Below are 18511 nucleotides of genomic sequence, written 5' to 3'. Positions count from 1 at the left end.
ATAGATAGAATGTGAGGGATGAGTGGGGAAAGTGCTCGGCGGATGAGAGAAGGAATAAGAGGCACTGAGCGAAAACATTTCTTTGAAGAATATTTTGAAGAGAGTGAAGAGAGCGCAAAAGAATAGTTTTGTGTCCACAGTGTGAATGTAATTCTTCAATCAGCACTCCCCATGGCTTCATCTGCTGCTCTCCTCATCTCTACCCTAGTCTCAATCTAACCTCTCCATTCTCCTTCTTTATTCTCTACTCTAAAGACTCAAGCTCTTGAAAGCAACTTGTGTCTTAATGTTGCTACATGTGTTAAGAGTGCGTGCGATTTGTTCTTTCTTTTAAATCAAAGATCGACTGCTCTTATGTGTTTTTGAAACATGAGCACCATACAGAGGAGTCTTTGAGCAGGAGAGTCTTTAGATGTGTGACATTATGGATTTAACGGTTCTATATGATTGGCTGATATATAAGCTAAAAGCTGTAATGACTCACTTTGGAAGTATTACTTTTATGACATTTGAGGCGTGCTATAGTAGATTAAAAAGTTAATACACTCAGGTGACTGAAAAGAGGCCGAACATTTTTTTACATTTTCAATTTGTCAGGCAGTGATGCTTTCAAAATGTACACTCTAAACATTGCTGGCTTATTTCAACCCAATTTTGGATCAAAAATAGACAGACCCAGTTGTTGGGTTCTAATAAAATGAATTTATATGCTTTGTTGTTTCGACCCATTGTTGGGTCAAATATAATCACATGTTGGGATTGTCCATATTTGACCCAACGATGAGTTGAAATAAGTCACAATCCTGCCTCTCTCATTCTTGCTTTTCTAGTCTTGTGTCTGGATCGTGACAATCCCACGTGTTTTCTGTGAAAGCACATGGCCATTGTTTGTTTTGGTGTGCCATGTGCTCTCCTGTTTCGTATATGGACCCCGCCCCCTCATTTCCTCATTTATTATCTTGTTATTGTTTCATGCCCCTCACTTTTTGCCTTCATAATTTGCTCCCTATTTAGTGCATTTGTGTTTGCTGTCTTGCACCTGTTCGATTTGCAATTCTGTATGACTTTGTGTTAATAAAAGAATAAGTCACGTGTGTGAGTCTAGTCATTCAATCAAGTCAAGTTTTAGTCAAGTTTATTGTTTAAGTCAACTCTGTTTCTTGAAATTTGTCAAGTTTCATGTTGTTTTACCCCCTCGTGGGTTTTGATTTCCCCCATTTTGTTTATTAAAGTATTTATTACTGTGACGCTGTCTGGGCCTGGGTTCTGTCTCCTGCCACACCTTGACAGAAATAACCCAACATATGTTTAGAGTGTGTGATATTCTTTATTATTTCACGACAATGATTTGTCACCCAAAATTGTGTCTCACTCTTACTCGAGAGCAAATTATTTTGCCATTTTATATATTAACACGGCTCAGTCTATTCAGATTTGTATTTATTTAACTAGCAAAATACATTTTAAATTTAAATTTAGCTTTAGCCTCTTTGCATAACTTTATTATTACTAATAATGTTTTATTGCTCACAATCCTGATTTTACTTTGGACATTACATAAAAAAGTAAAGAACACATTGTAGTCACATGAAGCATGCTTCTCTTTGATTCAAATTTGCTTATGTTTAAGTAGTTATTACCTTGCAAAAAAATTGATAACTGCTTGGTTTTACGGTTTTCAAGCATAAGGGCATCTCTTGGGATCTACCTGACTTTAAAGTTTATACAAAGTTCTACATCAATTTGTGCTAAAATACATTATGTAAAATGTCAAAAGCAAAAATGGAAGCATTTAAAAGGATAAGCCTGCATATTTGGTCGTCCTTATTATGCAATTTTTTATAGTTATTTGCGTTTGTTCATTTGCCTTTAGCTTTGTTTCCCCATACTGTGTCATTACAGACTTGCAAACCAAAAACTTCTGTGAAAACATCTTTGCGAACAGCTGGACCATAAAAGCTCTCTTCCATTTAGCTGTTCTGTGCATATAGTTTGTTTAAAGTCAAGTCATGAGTCAATCGTGTTTCAGGCACTTGAGCACAAACAAGGAAGGACTGGATTGTTTGTGGCCCCTATAGTCCCTTTGAAATGTTATGAAGAAAAAACTTTAAGATGTTTAATTGCGTCTCTGGTCTTAGCCCGAAGCTTTTGTCACTTTGAGTGAGTGCAAACAGCAGTTCAATCCACAGCACAACTTTGGAAATTGCATCCCTGCTCTTCACCCTCTAGTAGGTTTTTAGATGCATTTAAGTTCTACTGAAAAACTGGAAATCGCTATATCTCCAGCAGCACTTAGGCTGATGTTTGAGAGATTTTGTGTATTTAGCCAGCTGACAGAGATGGATGCCCTTTGCATCGCAGAAGAAGGAGATGTCACGTGTGCGTGTGTTTGTGTGTGCGTGCACGCTTGCATGTTCTCCATAGCGTTCAGTCTACATTTCATTCCTGTGGCGAGTGCGGGGTGTCAGCAGATTTTCCAGATCATTAAAGTAGGGCTTCATCATGATCATTTTGGTGCAAATGTGGACTGGGGCTATTTTTAGATATATATAATGGTCCACAGATTATTGCTTAGGAAATACATGCAATATGTTGCCTGATGAGGGCTCTCGGTACAAGTAATGAACATTTCAAGTTTGCCTTGAGTTAAAAATTGCCTCGTGTACAGAGGTCATAGATTTAAAGGGCTTTCTTGAAATATATCTGTTTTGCAGATAACACATGAGATATTTGTGAAGTCAAAAACATACTTTATAATTTATTAGGATTTGTCTGTTAAGAAAAAGTCACAGGGCAAGTTTTTGCAATATTGTTTTTCCATAAAATGTTTTGCAGCTTAAAGGGATAGTTCACCAAAAAATGAAAATTCTGTCATCATTTTCTCTCCCTCTTGTAATTTTAAACGTGTATGAGTTTCTTTCTGCTGAAAAACACAAAAGAAGGATGCTTGTTAGCGCATATCAGTGATACCCATTGACTTGCATTGGTTTTGTGTCTATACAACAGAAGTGAAAGGATACCACCATTGTTTGGTTACCAACATTTTTCAAAATATTTTCTTTAGTGTTCTGCGATCCCGTTAAAGTGATACTTCCCCAAAAATGAAAATTAAGTCATAAAAAGTTTCCAGTTGTTCCAAATCTGTATAAACTTCTTTGCTCTGATGAACACAGAGAAAGATTTTTGGAAGAATGCTTATAACCAGACAGATTTTACCCCCCTATTGACTCCCATAATTGGAAAAAATACTTCTGTTGAACACAAAAGAAGAAGAATGTAGTTCTGGGGCACTTTTGATTACCTATAGTGTGGTAGTCAATGGGGGGCAACATCTGTCTGGTCATAAGGATTCTTCCAAATAGCTGTGTTCATCAAAGAAATTGATACAGATTTCTCAAAGGTGAGTAAATATTAACAGAATTTTCATTTATGTGCAAACTATCACTTAAAAGCTTTCATTCATTATTAAGTCTTTAATGTCCAGATTTGTGTTAACTCTTCTATTTATATATACTTCTTATTTATCTCTCCCTTTGTCTCGACCCCTAAAACATCACTGCTCATTAAAATACTTGTCAAACACTCTGTGTTTGTTATTGGGTTTGCGTGACTTGTTTTTGTGTTCGACCCGTCCTAAAGAATCTGAACGCTGTCCTCGACGGGACGTCGAGGTCGTGATTTTTAATTTGGGTGCTGTGAGCAGAGCTTCTCCAATTCCTACCAAAATAAACAAACCATAGCGTGGGCATTCGGCCTGAGGGCAGAGCTGCAGAAACAACACCGCCAAAGTAAATGGAGTCCAAAGTCAAACAAACACCTCACAGACCTAACAGACTCCTCTCCTCTCCATCTCATCAACATTTTACTGGCACATACACACACATCACCATACAAAAAACATCCACATATGGAAATGCAGCTGTCTGCCACTCACTCATTCATTTTGGATACTGTTTCAGAATAGTGGTTTTTATAGGCAAAATATATCGGATAATAATAAAATATATTATATAAAATAATGACATACTGTTTTAAGAAGCTAGAATGGGCAACAGCTTACTGGTTAGTATGATTCCTTTTCCAGATTTGTTTAAATTGTGAAGAGTTTTAAAGGTCCATTCACAACAAGAATAATAGCTATAAAGATAATCATAACAAAGTATATAAGTGTCCACACAAACAGATGCTATTACATTATATGCTAAAGGGATAGTTCACCCAAAAAAGAAAATTGAGTAATTTACTCCAAGTTGTTTCAAACCTGTATAAATTTTGTTGTTCTGCTGAACAATTTGGTTCTAGGTCACTAATCACTGTAGGAAAAGAAAATTTCTATGGTAGCCAGTGGTGCCCCAGACCTGTTTGGTTCCCACATTCTTCAAAATATCTATAATATAAGACATTTATACAGGTTTGGAAAAACTCGCGGGCGAGTAAATGATGATATAATTTTGAATTTTGGGTGAACTATGCCTTTAAAAAAAAAAAATTATAAGCTTTTACGCAGCGGTTTCTTAGAAATTACTTTCTTTGGCTGTCAAAGTTTTTATTGTTCTAAAAGCGATCCCAAAGATTTTGTCATCAATAATGGTGTGACATGGATTCAGTTATTCTCTTGATTTTAACTTTTTTCATAGTTATAGTTATTGGTGTGAATGGGCTTTTTAGATCGTAAGATTTATAGTTCCATAGTTTGAACTCTAAATTCTGATTAGAAAATGATTTATTTGCAAGTCATACATTTTCAGGGCAGTACAGTCATTAGTTTCCTCACTATTCTGACCACTATTCTGATCTATTCTCGCCTCAACAGCTCACGGCTTTAAATCTTTAAGGTCTCTGCAAATCACCTAAATAAGCCCTGATTCCCTTTAAATGCTTCAAAAGGAGCAGCTCTCCACTCATTATGCTCAACTTGTTTCTCAGAGCCATCTTAGAATTTGAATGAATCGATTCTGCAGCACGTGGCTTACTCTCCGATTAATCCTTGGCAAAATTATTTGGCTTCTCTCTGTCCAAACAAGCCTTCCACTCAGAATGTATATTCTCATCTCACTTCACCTAACCAGATAGTGTAAATTCCTACACTTGTTAGCGAGGGAAGGTAAAAGTTATGATCAGAGGAGGTTAATCCAGGTTATCCTGCCAGCTCTGAAGAATGGATCGATGAGGTCAGTGGAGTTTACCTGCGGGCTACAGATGTCCCTTAAACTGAATCAACTGCTTTTTATCCCTCAGACCCCTTTGCACATCCTGCTCAACTTAATTGAGTTGTTTGTATCGATTTGCTACTCTTGTGTGTTGGGATACATCTAGCCCGTTGAGAGTTTTTAAGGGTTTTGGTGTTTATGCAAATTTGTGACACGATAGCACAAAAATGAAGCCTGACATGTTATTATGACCAATCATGCACAATTAAAGCGAGAAAACTCCCGGGGCACTTTGACTGAAGGATGATTCATGTTGTTCTGAGCAGAAAACTGAAGACGTAAATTGATGTCGTGATGTGTGCTGAAAAACATTGCAAGATTCTATTGCAGTGATTTCGCATAGAACTACAACTGTTACTATACTAGCTGCTTGCTTTACCCTAAAGAATAGTCGATTAAATAAATTTACTGTAAACTGTAAACACCTCTGTAATATACATAAATGTGACCCTGGATGACAAAACCAGTCTTATGGGTCAATTTTTACATAATATGAAAGTTGAATAAATAAGCTTTCTTTTGATATATGAGTTGTTAGAATAGGGCTATATCTGTCCGAGATACAACCGTTTAAAACTCAGGAATCTGAGAAAATGGCCTTTAAAGTTGTTAATCAGGGACACTGTGGCAGGACATCCACTCACAAAAATATAGTTTTGATATATTTAAGGTAGGAAATGTATAAAGTATCTTCATGGAACATGATTTTTACTTAATATCCTAATGATTTTTGGCATCTATCATTTTGACCCATACAATGTATGTTTTGTCTTTTACTAAAAATGTTCCCGTGCTACTTAAGACTGGTTTTGTGATCCAGGGTCACAAATGTTCTTTACTCTCTGAGGGTACACACAAATGAATCTCCACTACCCTAGCTATTTTGCTAGGGCTGTCAAAGTATTGGATTAAAGTGATTTAATTTTATTACATTTGTTCGCATTAGAATAGCATAAACAATGAAAACGGGCTGCACAAATTATATGAAATGCAGTATAACTTGATAAATAATGTGAAATTTAATATGCACAATTAGACAAAAAAAATTATATTAAATTATATGTACTGCTTAAAGTTTGTAAAATCTTTTAATAATAAATAACAAACAAGCGATAAATAATAAAATCTGTGAAAATTATACAACCAACATTTATGTTATAATCTTTCTGGGAAAAAAGCACACTCTCTCTCTGTTTTGCCAGTCTCTCTACTGTCTGCATAAACCTAAAAGTTTGACTATACACACAATTCTGAAGTATGAAAGTCAGTCAGTTATTGCAAACCATTGCGATATGCACATTTGATATTTAGATAATTACAGTATATCTTGCAGCCCTACAGTGAAAGATGGTTGAGCGTTTTGAAACAAACATTATTTCAATTTTTTTCTTGGTCTGAATATTTTTCTTCTTCAGATTTGACTTTCTTTGTTAGTGAACGTTGAGATGTGTAGCATCTCATCCGTTGGACTGCATCAGCACAGAGCAGAACCTCATCGACAAAAGCCCTGTTATACAATTCGATTTCACAAGGTTATTTTGAGTCCCTGGAGTCTCCGTTTATTGTGAAGCCATTTCTATGCTTTATATTCATTTACATATATTGGTCTTCTAGGGCGTGTGTAATGCAGCATTTTGAACTCTGTACTTCCAAATGTCTGACACCTAATGAACCCATAAAAAGGCCTACTGATAATCCCTCTCACTGTGATCCCAAAGCTGTAGCCAAACCCAAACCTCTAGAAACCTCCACCCTTCTGCTTTGGATCGTATTATAAAGCACCACTAGGACTCGGTGCTTGTGATTTTTCCATTTTCTGACTAATGATTTGTTGTCTTTGTTTTTGGGGGTGTCTGAATGAGTGCAAACTATTTCTGGCGGAGAGGATCAGAAGACGTCCCCCAAAGGAGGGGGTGGCTAGTGAAGAGCGAGAGTGCCAGCTCTCTGTGATGATTTCGGCCTCTCCTCTGCTGAAAATCTGAAGCCCATTTAGTTTTATGTGGGTTTAGAGGGTTGGCGATTGGCGAATAATTAGGAGTCTTGATTGTGCCGCGAGTGTTTGTTTTTGAAATGTCAGCCTCTCCAATCTTTCAGCTCATGTTGTCGCCTCACAGTCGGACCGATTCACAGTTTACAGATTATTAGCCGCTAATGAGAGACAGGGTTAAGAAAATTGGACGAGGTTAGATAATTCAGGCCTGTGATTCACATTTTGGATTTGCGAGGGTTGGCCATGCAAACGTTAAGAAATGTCTTAACAAAAGCGTAGGCTCATATTAAAAACACATAAGGCTTCTTTGCAATGTTTTTTTTTGCTTTCCTGTAGCTCAGTGGTAAGAGCATTGCGTTAACTACGCAAGGTTGTGGGTTCGATCCCAGGGGATTGCAAATTCCTATGTAAAATGTATAGGATAAAGCAATGTAAGTCGCTTTGGATAAAAGCGTCTGTCAAATGCCTAAATGTAAATGTAAATGTTTTTTAAGTTATTATGCACATATGCTTATTTCAAGTGATTAAAATGGGCTGAAAACGTACAGGGTTTGATCAAAACAAGTGGTGGGAATCAGAAGCGAACTTGTAATATGATGTTATATTTGGGTCATGGCGTAATCGTTCTTTTGAGTATAGTTATTAAAAACAGACATATTAGAATCCTTGTTTAAATTAAGCTGAATAGGAATTCACCGCTTTGTAGAATTAGATGTGTTTCTAAAGGAATAGCTCACCTGAATATGAAAATTCTGTAACAAATTAATCATCCTCTAGTTGTTCCAAACCTGTTTACATTTCTTTCTTCTGATAAACACAAAGAAAGATATTTTGAAGAATGTAAGCAACCCACAGTTCTGAGGCACCATTGACTAATATAGGAGGAAAAATTACAGTGGTGGTCAAAGGTGCCCCAGAACACTTTCCTACATTCCTCAAAATATCTTCTTTTGTGTTCAACAGAAGACATTAATACAGATTTGGAACAACTAGAGGGCGAGTAATTGATGACAGAATTTTCATTTTTGGGTGAACCATCCCTTAAAAGTTGTGTTGCTTATTAGCTCCATATGTGTGTATCGCAAAGAAATGGATTTAAAATATATTCTTATGTGAATCTCCATCTGTGTCTGTGCCACCAAGAGCAGATAAGAGCAAAAGAGACTAGACCTTTCTCTTGAATTGGAATATGTATCTAGACCAAACAGCCCGATGAGCTGAATAGCTGCAAAATGCAAATCAATCTCTCCGCAAGAGAATAAACTCTGACAGAGTCATGCAAGTGTGTTTGTTCAACTCTTTTTTCAGTTGATATCAAGTTCAGAATGAGAACAAAACAAGAGCTTGTCATGTGGAATGATCAGCAACGCTCATTTGTTTGAGAATTTTACATGGGCTATGTTCTGCGTTGCTTTGAAACAATAACGCTAGACGAATTGTATTGAATGAACTTGTGTAAAGGTGCAGTTCACCCATAAATAAAATTCTGTCATCATATTCTAGCCCTCCTCATGTTGTTACAAGCCCGGATGACTTGTTTCTCAGTGGAACACAAAAGATATGTTAGTAACCGACAGCTTCAGTCCCCATTCGCATTGATTGCATGGACAAAAGTCAAGTGTCATCATACTTCAGATTTTCTCTTTTTATGTTACATGGGTGAAAAATAAATCATGGGTTTGAAATGACACTGAGGGCAAGTAAATGCCAATAACATGTTCACTTTTGGGTCAACTATTTTTTAAACCTCAGAAGACTCACTGAACCTCGATTGAACCTGCAATCTTTGGATTGCTGGCAGCATATTCTACAATTTAGGCTCTAGTAAAGCTTTTCTTCTAGTCTCAGCCTTGACTTGCTGTAAAGTGTTTACAAAAATTGGCTTTTATCTAACTATGCATTTTATAAGTGGTGTAAGTAAACCATAAAATCACAGATGTTTAAAGGAACAGTTCAAAAATTGTAACTGTCATCATTTAATTACCCTCAAGTTGTACCAAATATGTACAAATATCTTTGTTTTGATGAACACAGAGAAAGATATTTGGAAAAATGGTTGTAACCAAACAATTAGACTTAGTTTAACTACTTTATTGACTACAATAGTAGGAAAACTTGCTTTATAAATGTCTTATTTCTGTTGAACACACTTTTGACTGCCATTGTCATTTTTCCTACTAGGGTAGTCAATGGTGGCAAGCATTCTTCCAAATATTTTTCTCTGTGTTCATCAGAACAAAGACATTTGTACAACTCGAGGGTGAATAAATGAGGACAGAATTTTTATTTTTGGTTGAACTGTCCTTTAAAGAGAGCTGTTATGACATAAACATGTACACATTTGAACTTTCTAGTTCGCTGGAAAGACATCTCTAAAAAGTTACTCTAAAATGCAGATTTTATGATCTCGAAAAACCCAACTTCACTCATACTTCACTCATACCAGACTTTTCACGCGGCAGGAAGAAATGACATAATCACCATCAGTGTTTCGGTCTCTGAGGGTCAAACATTACAAACGCAGTACAGCATCTGTGCTACCACATACTGACCCAGTGTACTCTGGAAGCACTTCTGTCATATCCATTTCATTGTTTTTGCTTGAATTCTGCTCGGTGTGATCCAGTGTTTTATCGGATGCTACTTCGTCCGCCCGTGGTGCGAATTCAATCAATGGCACGACCTCTGCTCTGAATTTCAACTAGTTCCAAGTTTAAAAACCTTTCAACCCACATAACCCAAAATTAGCTGGAGCTCTTGTGGTCCCCTGCTCAACTCACACTGCTTAAAATCAGGCAGAATACTTCTGTTTGTTACTGATTTCAAAATGGACGCCCTTAAAGGTGCAATATGTAATTTTTTGGAAGATCTATGCACAGAAATCCAATATAATATACAGAACTATGTATTCAGAGGTGTATAAAGACGTTACATGATGAAGCGCTATGTTTTTATTACCTAAGAATAAACTATATCTATCCACATACACCAAGGCTCTGCTTGCACGGTATTCGCTATGTTGTTTCTGCAGTAGCCCTAAATGGACAAACTGCTTTTCTGTTTTGTAAATATGTTTTCTCCTTTGACAATGAAGCATGAACCTGATGACATCTTAGTCTTGTGACAGCCACCACAGTGCTTTGAAATGGAGGGGTGGAGTGAGCCATTGGTTTCAATCTCACCACTAGATGCCGCCACATTTCATACACTGGACCTTTAAATCTTTAGGAGGGTTTGGAGTGCATTTGGGAGCGTTAAACATTTATGATTTAAAGCACTGACAGTAACATGACAGGTTATTATTTATAGAAGAACATCTCACTGAAGTAGAAATGTCAGATTTTACAGATTTAATGTGAATTCTCATCCACATGACTACACAAACACACTGACAAACCCCATGTTAAAAGCCATTTTTCTACTGTGTTCATGTATGACATTTAGTACTGTCATTGCAGTTGTGACTCAAGCCATATGTAGAGATGTGGGCTCGGTTGGCTTGGTACAGTAAAATAAACTAGCCAGAACAGACCATTTAGAATACTTTAGAAACTGCTTAGCAATTCCCTGGCAACCGCCCAGAACATCCCAGCATCGTGGTGGTGAGTTTTGCTTGGGCAAGCACCTCTCTGTTACTTTACTTACAGCACTTAATCTATTTTCCGTGCCATCAAATATCACAACATATATGGTAATAAGCACATTTAAGAATGTTACATCCACAAGGACAGAGTCTTATATGTTTTTGAATGTGAAATCTTGTTAGGATTATGCATACAAATGCTCTAAGTAAAGACGACTCAATTTGCAGGATGCTGGTATTGATTGTGCTTTGGTTTTCAGCAGATTTCGCAGAATTTTGTCTTTGATGTTTGTATACAATAGTTTTTTTCCCAGTTTTTCGGCATAATCAGAGCCGCTGCCATTGATTGTTACAATGTAAGTAGGTGTTTGCTGTAATCGTTAAACTTGATCAGCGGTTGCGAGACTTGCTAATAGGTGCCTCCATCTCTCATTTGGCTTCAAAGCCTTAAATGGGAAAACACTGCTATTCTGGGAAATACATATTTCCTTCGGCTAACCACCTAATTTGCAGTCTGTGTGCAAAATTGAAAAGAGAGGGGTGTTTGAATGTTGTAAGATGGTTTATACTTTCTTAGACAAACCCAGTGAGATATTTACCCAAGATGCACTCAGACAATGACTACATGTACTTTTAAACAAATCATTACATTCAGACCTCTGTGTTCTCTGTACAGAGCTCTTGGTTTCCTCTGATAATGTGATGCTACAGGACCAATCTACCTCCTACACACCGATTCCTACAGTTGCAAAAATGTTTCACATCCACAACCTTTTGTTTTTCTCTGTTTTCTCACCCTCTCACCTGTTCTTTTTGTTTTTGCTGCTATCACTGGTTTCTAAAGCATGTATTACTACTATTACTATTGCTCATATAGGGTAGGGGGATCTTCCAAACCCCTAAGTAACCCCTGTAGTATACCCCTGATGCATAATTCATCCTGTGCTTTTTGTTCAGACATAAAAGGGAAACTCAGGTTGTACAACTTTCTATAAGAAGTCACATTGTTATGTTTGCTAAAGTAATGAATACATACAAAAAATGGGTGAAAAAAAGTATTAACCACAGAGTAACACCCTAGCAACATAGCAAGCAGTATGTGGCAATGCCCTGACAACCTGTCCAGAAATCCGCAGCATGTCCATTCATCGCATTCTTTTATTCTCTTTTAGGTGGTTTACTTCCACACTTCTCTTTGTTTGAGCTCTGTGGTGGCAGTGGTAGAGCTGGTGTCTCTCTCTCCCAAGACAGATGGATCCCAGAATGCAGTGGGGTCAGGGTTCGGACTCCTCCAGCTCTTCACAGGTCATGTTGATGGCAGCTTCTCTCAAGGGGAGGGCAGGTAATGGTCACCACGTTAGAGCATTGAAGTGTGGCTCCTTCAGTGTTTTAGAGAGAAAAGTGTATTTTTTTCTTTTAGACCGTAGAGTCTTTAATTAATCATTCATATCAATGATTTCTTAGTTGGTTGTAATTTTTTCTTCTTCTACATAACAGAATTAGATATGATTCATGAAAGGTTGTAGATTACAGAAATTTCACTATTGGTAAGGGGTTTTGTTCGATACTAAAATTGTGTAAGACTTTCATTTATTATTTATGATTAACGGAATAAACTGTGATATAGTTTCTTAACTAAATGCGGTTTGCTGTTGCCAAGCAACAGATCTACTAGGCACAATTTAGAGTCTGAACAATATTGTAATAACACCTTTTTGTAAATGGGCTGATAAAATTATACTTCTTGTGTCTTTTGTAATGACATTTTAACTTTTGTAATAAAATAGATCTATTAGGTTGTTTTTACCATCATCATCATTATTTTTCAGGATGAGTTTTTTCAGTGGGACCCCCAGAGCCCTCCTGCACCCAGCAATGAAAGACCCTCAGCAGTGTAAGTGCAGGCTCGCAGTTCACGATGCACATTTCAACTAAATGCAAAGTTAAAAATGACAGCTAAATTTTGTTATCAGCATGAATATTAGCTAATTGTAAAATATAGTATCATAAATAAACTTCTAGGTAGTTGTATAGATAGACAATATTTTCTTTCAGAACATTAGCTAGTTGTTTGGTCGGCGTGATTCACTCTACAGCACTGCAGGCTTTTGAAAGCCTGACTGATCCGACCCCTGATTTCTGGGAAAACCCATGTAGCGAAATTCAACACTAGAGAACATGTTCTTGCCATGGTCTCAAAGGAGTCCAACTGAGATGTAGACAACAGGAAGAGCTTAGTAATGGATAGCTGTTAGAGCTGACTTCATGTCTCGCGATGATAGTTATGTGGAAATCGTGTTTCATCGCTTCAATCTGACAACTTGCCCTTATTTTCTGTTAATTGCAAAGTGCCCTAGGACTGTTTATTTCAAAGTTTGTTTTAGGAAATAATCTCCATCATGAGAATTTTAGCAGGTGTTTTCGTGCTTGCGTAATGCCGAAGGTGAACAAGCTGCTTCTGTTAAAGGAGAATTTTAAATGTGTGAATTAAAGGAAAATAGTTGGACTCCCTGCGATTCTCGAGACTGTTGAAACTGTTTTATGAAGTTGACTTAATTGCAGAGGATTCTTTTATGTTGTATTCTACAGACTTTTCATAACCTGGAATCACTTTGCTTTCGACCTTGTATATTTTTGTGCTTCAAGGGACTATTGTGAACAAATAGGTGTTGGTATGTTTAAAATCGTGTAATCTCAAAAAGTTTCAGATTACAGTAGTTATTTTTACGGTGTGGACGTTGCAGTTAGAGTTTAGCTGGATGTTAACGTCTCTGACTGATGAGCTTTGTATGGAAGTGGTTCATGTATCTGCAGGGCGTCTAGCTGGGGATGTGGCGAGGGAACAACGTTGATCTAAAATTCTCTCTGAATTCAGCTTCTCCTCACCATGCATCTCTCTGCTACCTGCCATTCTGTCTCAATTACGCCTCTCAGTGCCGGAGTGAGGAGACGTCCTGCTGTTTCTCGGCTACGGGAGGCTCTCAGATCACACTTCACGTCAAACACACACAAACATTAGCTCAAACATACACACAGATGTGCTTTCATATGGGTCATGGATCAAACACTCACATGGGATACGTTCTGTCGCCTGCACTGGATAAAATCCCTCAACCTCCTGTGATTCAATTTTTATAAAATTGCATCTAATTCTAGCTTTTCTTCCTACACATGCACAACAATATGTTTAGATTCATACGTTATTTGCTGTCAGCATTGATTTTTGGTCTCAGTGCAACCCTCCCAGATCCGACCCGCGACCTGTTTTTGGATTGCAATTCACTGGTTGAGATCCACTGGCATAGTTGACGTGTAAACGACACTGGCAGACAAAGCTGGCACACATTGCATGCTAACATTTTGCATCCATTTGATGTTTTTGTCTGGGCATATGTCTTTGTCTGCGCGCATTTGTGTAAAAGAGACAGAGGGAGAGACGAGGGTATGAATGAGCAGTTTTTCATCTCTGAAGATTAGAACGTCTATTTTGACACACTTCGGTGTTTGTAGATGGGTGCTTTTGACAAGCACAGTAGCTTAGTCATTTCTACAAAATCACAGGCAAAATAGCACCGAAAAGACAAAGCTGTGTGGATGGTGTAGAAATTAGATTTCAGGTTGAATCTTGAATTATGAGTGAATCAATATAGTTTTAAAGATTGTAACTGCAGCGATTTCCCGTCTTTATGTGTCATTCAAACAAATTAAATAGAATTGAATTAAAGATGAGCCGGTTATGAGCGAAATGCACCGGGCTAAAAAATGAAGCGAAAAACAATTACGTTTGCAATACAGATTTATAATACACAGACACACACTGAATCTGAAAATTACTTATTTGGTAATGCTTTTTTATCTGCTAATAAAAGTGCAGTGTAGTTATTAAGTAATGTTATTAATGTAATTTGTTGTACTGTGACTGTACAGTCTGACCCATGACTGTAATTTCAACTGTTTTGTAGCCCTATTGAACCAGTGATCTGTCTTTTAAAAGCACTGATCCTTAACCATTAGGATGGCAGCACTCATAGCAGCTATTAACTGTGAGCAGAACAGCACACAGTAAGCAAAAAGCAATTGTGATGAATTACAACGAGTTTGGCTGATGAAACGGATGTGGATGCTTTCTGGCAGTTACATAACATATTCATATTAGTGCTTCAGAATGTAAGTAGGATTGGACAAAAGCTTCCAGATCAAAGTTATCTAGATAGCTAACATAGGTTTTGGAGAATATTTGATGATGGCATTTATGCAGAATATGAATTATTACATTGATATGGTTTTCAGAAAAAGTGCAGTTGTGGATTTATAGTTGCCATATGTAGCAGCAGTCACATATGCAAAATATAGTAATGTAATATTTAGTCTTTGTAAACATCATAAAATTTAAAGTATTTGTTTTCATGCAGTTTTAGTGTCATATCTTTGCTAATTATCCAATCATTTCTGTTTGTTTGTGTGTAGCGTTTGCTGTCTGAATTATAATATGTATTCCATCACATGGTGTCACACACAGGTATCACTATCTGACATCCATGCAAACAGGTGCGTACACATGTCCATTCCTTCCAGAATCAACCAGTTTTTAGAGATCGAGGCAGAGACACATGCTTCTATGTAATCCAGCCTCCGAGTAATGGAGCGGAATGTGTGTCTATGTGTATATGTGACTGGGATAAATGGCCTAATGAAAAATTAGAGCTCGGCTTTAACGGCACAGTACAGGACAGAAGAGGTGACCGTTTTTCAATGTTCGTTTCACACCACCTCACTCTTTCTTCCTCACATGTACAGTGCAACTAACCAACAAAAAACTTGTACAGAACAGTGGTAACTTTTCTCTTGACATGTCTTTCAACTTAAAGACTTTTGTAAGTGCTTACACAAGACTTCTTTTCTGGCCTTTGTGAGATTCAGTATCAGTGGGGTACCTTGACACATTGGTGATGCTTTTCTTGAGAAAATAAGACCCAAAGTGCACGCTGAAATAGAGTGCTGCTTCACGTTGTAGCCATTCTCTGCTGTGAGTATACATTTGGAAATCAGAGAGAGTAGACAAAAGTGTGTTGAAATTATATTAAAGTAGAGACTGCAAGCAAACAGTAAATATTGTGGTTGACTCTAGCATGAAATGAAACTCTCTGCTTCTGCTCTTGTATGTTAGAAAATCATTTCTTTCCTAGAGAAAAATGTTCTTACTTTTTAGTGTGTAAACCGTGGGTTGATATTAATTTAATACAAATACGATTTTTTGGTTTGTTTTGACAGTATACTCTGTTTACGGTAACAGAGGTGCACACTTGGAGAAGTGTAACTCTATGTTTGCTTCCTGATGTTGAATATGTATATATATAAATTAGGGCTGTCAAACGATTAATCGTGATTAATTGCATCCAGAATAAAAGTTTGTGTTAACATAATATACTGTATGTCGTGTACTGTGCATATTAGAGTTGTTTTTATGAACACATAAACATAAATGCATATATTTAGGAAAAATATTAAATATAACAATTAATAAATAAAAAAAAATAATTAATACATTTAAATATTTCCTAAATATATAGACAAGTATGTGTTTTTGTGTGTTTATTAATACAAAACTAATACGCACAGCACACAGATATATATTATGTAAACAAAAACCTTAATTTCGATTAATCGTTTGACAGCCCTAATATAAATCCTTTTGATAACCGCTGGGATCAAGTCACACGATCTTGAATAGGTCACTCGAAACTTACAATGTTTTATTATCAGGAGTATATTCTACTAGACTGTATTACTTATAGCCCTGTGAGGACTTATTTTGTTCTGTTGATACTTTTGAAAAAGTTTTTGATCGAGTAAATTTAAATGTAGCCTCACAGTATTTAGAAAAAGTGAATGTTAAACATCTTTACTTTTATTTTTTATTATTAAACAAGACTCTCATCCTTTACATAGCCATAGAAGATAACGTGGCATTGAAAAGAAAGCAATTTTTGCGTGAACGATACTTCAAATCTGTTATTAAAAAAGTTACTTGAGCCATATTTTGTGACCAGAATACTATAAATATTTACCATGCATGCATTTATGAACCTTATGATTTTTTGTGTGCATGCTTTTTTTTATATGTTAACTTGAGTGGACAGTAAGTGTTTTTTAAGAGACACTATAGCGCTCCAAAAGTGTTAAGCCCCTACCTTGCAACCACCACAACAGCTTTGAAACCACAAAAAAGTGTGCTAACAACTCTGAAACCAAAAAGCTGCTTTAAAACAATGTATTGTGCAATATGACTTGACATAGCAACTGTGTGTTTGTAGATTTACAGGGGCAAGTAGCACTTAAATAAAGAAAAGAAAATCCAGTTGGCTTTTTTGTGATGTCTTCCTTAAAGTTTCTTGTAATTTCTCTCTTTCTTTTTAGTGAATGCCATGTTATCACCGATAGACGGCTGTCAGCTGCTATACACGATTAAGCCACACCCAGCCCTCACTCCCATCATGCACCTGCTCCCACCCAACACCCTGGTGTCTGGACATGAGGGCATCCCCGGTGTGGTGCCAGACAGCACAGGTAAGATTACCCACAATGCCCCACTATGTTCAACCTTTTAATACAGAAGTCGCTGTTTAAATCAACCTTAATGTGATCGAAGTTATAAAACAATCACATACATAACTGCTCATCTCTAACCGAGAATGTGTGTTGCCATGGAGACAGCAGAAAGAGCAGCTAAAGAGCTCTATTTGCTTCTCAGGACGTTTCCTTGATTAGCTTCAGAATCGGGTCACAAGTGAAGCCTTGGCCTTGAAGAAAAAACGTTTCAGCTCTCTCTCAACTTCTTCCGTCTCACTGCGCTTTGTTTATGATTCATCTCCTCTTGGATTTCTGTTCGAGCAGCTTTCAGCAACGGGCACAGACAGACTTTATGAACGATTTTAATGAACCGTGGTGGGTTTCGCAGTGGAGAGGGGATTGGAAGTCGAGCACAATGTTGGGATAATCCTCCAGTACTCCAGATATCTCACTGGGAGCGTGACCCATGATCGCAGTCCAGATCCAGAGAGAAAATGAGTGGCATATTCCATTGCCATCTTTTTATCTCCCCCCCACCTTTTTCTCTGTCTCGCTCATTATAAACCTATGAGCAGATGCAGAAATGAGGTTCCTCTGGAGCAGGTATCTCTTTGAACTGCATGTAAAATGTTTCAGTGCTATATTTTGCATTCTCCAGGGCCTACACACAGATACAAAGTAGAAAAGGAGAAATTTCCCCCCGACTGTTAATATACGGTTAATAAGACATGATCCAAAGCATTTCGTCCCAGGATCCAGAAGTAATATATTCTGTCTGATTATGAACCTTTCCGGTCTGGGTGTTATGAAAGGCACATTTTTACCATTTCAATTTCTCTTTTACCTGCATGTAAGTGAAAAATCACCTTTAATTTCCCTGTTGTCTTGGCAATTGATTGTAACAAACAGCTTTGAGACACATCTAAGCGGGTTTTGGTTCACATACTTAATGCTTTGTTGAAGAAAAAGATGTCTGATAATATAATTATATATAATATAATATAATATATATCAGTGCCGGACACAGCAGGACACAGCAGGACGTCTCCTCACTCCGGCAATGATATATATAATATTATAATATAATTATAGTATTATTATTATTATGCATAATGTTTCTTGTATTAACTGAAAGACTACTTTAAAAGTTTGACATTA

The 18511-nt window shown here is 37.0% G+C and overlaps 1 protein-coding gene across 4 annotated transcripts in view; it reads left to right on the top strand.

Annotated features, from left to right (window-relative positions):
• Nucleotides 1-18511, top strand: part of LOC130407246 (nephrocystin-4-like) — a 121272-nt gene that overhangs the window by 6567 nt on the left and 96194 nt on the right. For all 4 annotated transcript variants that reach the window (XR_008904595.1, XM_056730007.1, XM_056730005.1 and 1 more), the window contains 3 exons: nucleotides 11956-12125; nucleotides 12613-12677; nucleotides 17201-17350. Coding sequence is in view for 3 of the 4 variants with exons in the window: in XM_056730007.1 (XP_056585985.1) it covers nucleotides 11956-12125; nucleotides 12613-12677; nucleotides 17201-17350 (385 nt within the window). In the remaining variant the exon portion in view is untranslated. The remainder of the gene's footprint in view (nucleotides 1-11955; nucleotides 12126-12612; nucleotides 12678-17200; nucleotides 17351-18511) is intronic.

Source organism: Triplophysa dalaica, chromosome 18, assembly GCF_015846415.1.
Source record: "Triplophysa dalaica isolate WHDGS20190420 chromosome 18, ASM1584641v1, whole genome shotgun sequence".
NCBI lineage: Eukaryota > Metazoa > Chordata > Actinopteri > Cypriniformes > Nemacheilidae > Triplophysa > Triplophysa dalaica.
Note: the sequence above shows the minus strand (reverse complement) of the source record. Positions and strands in the feature narration are given on the sequence as shown.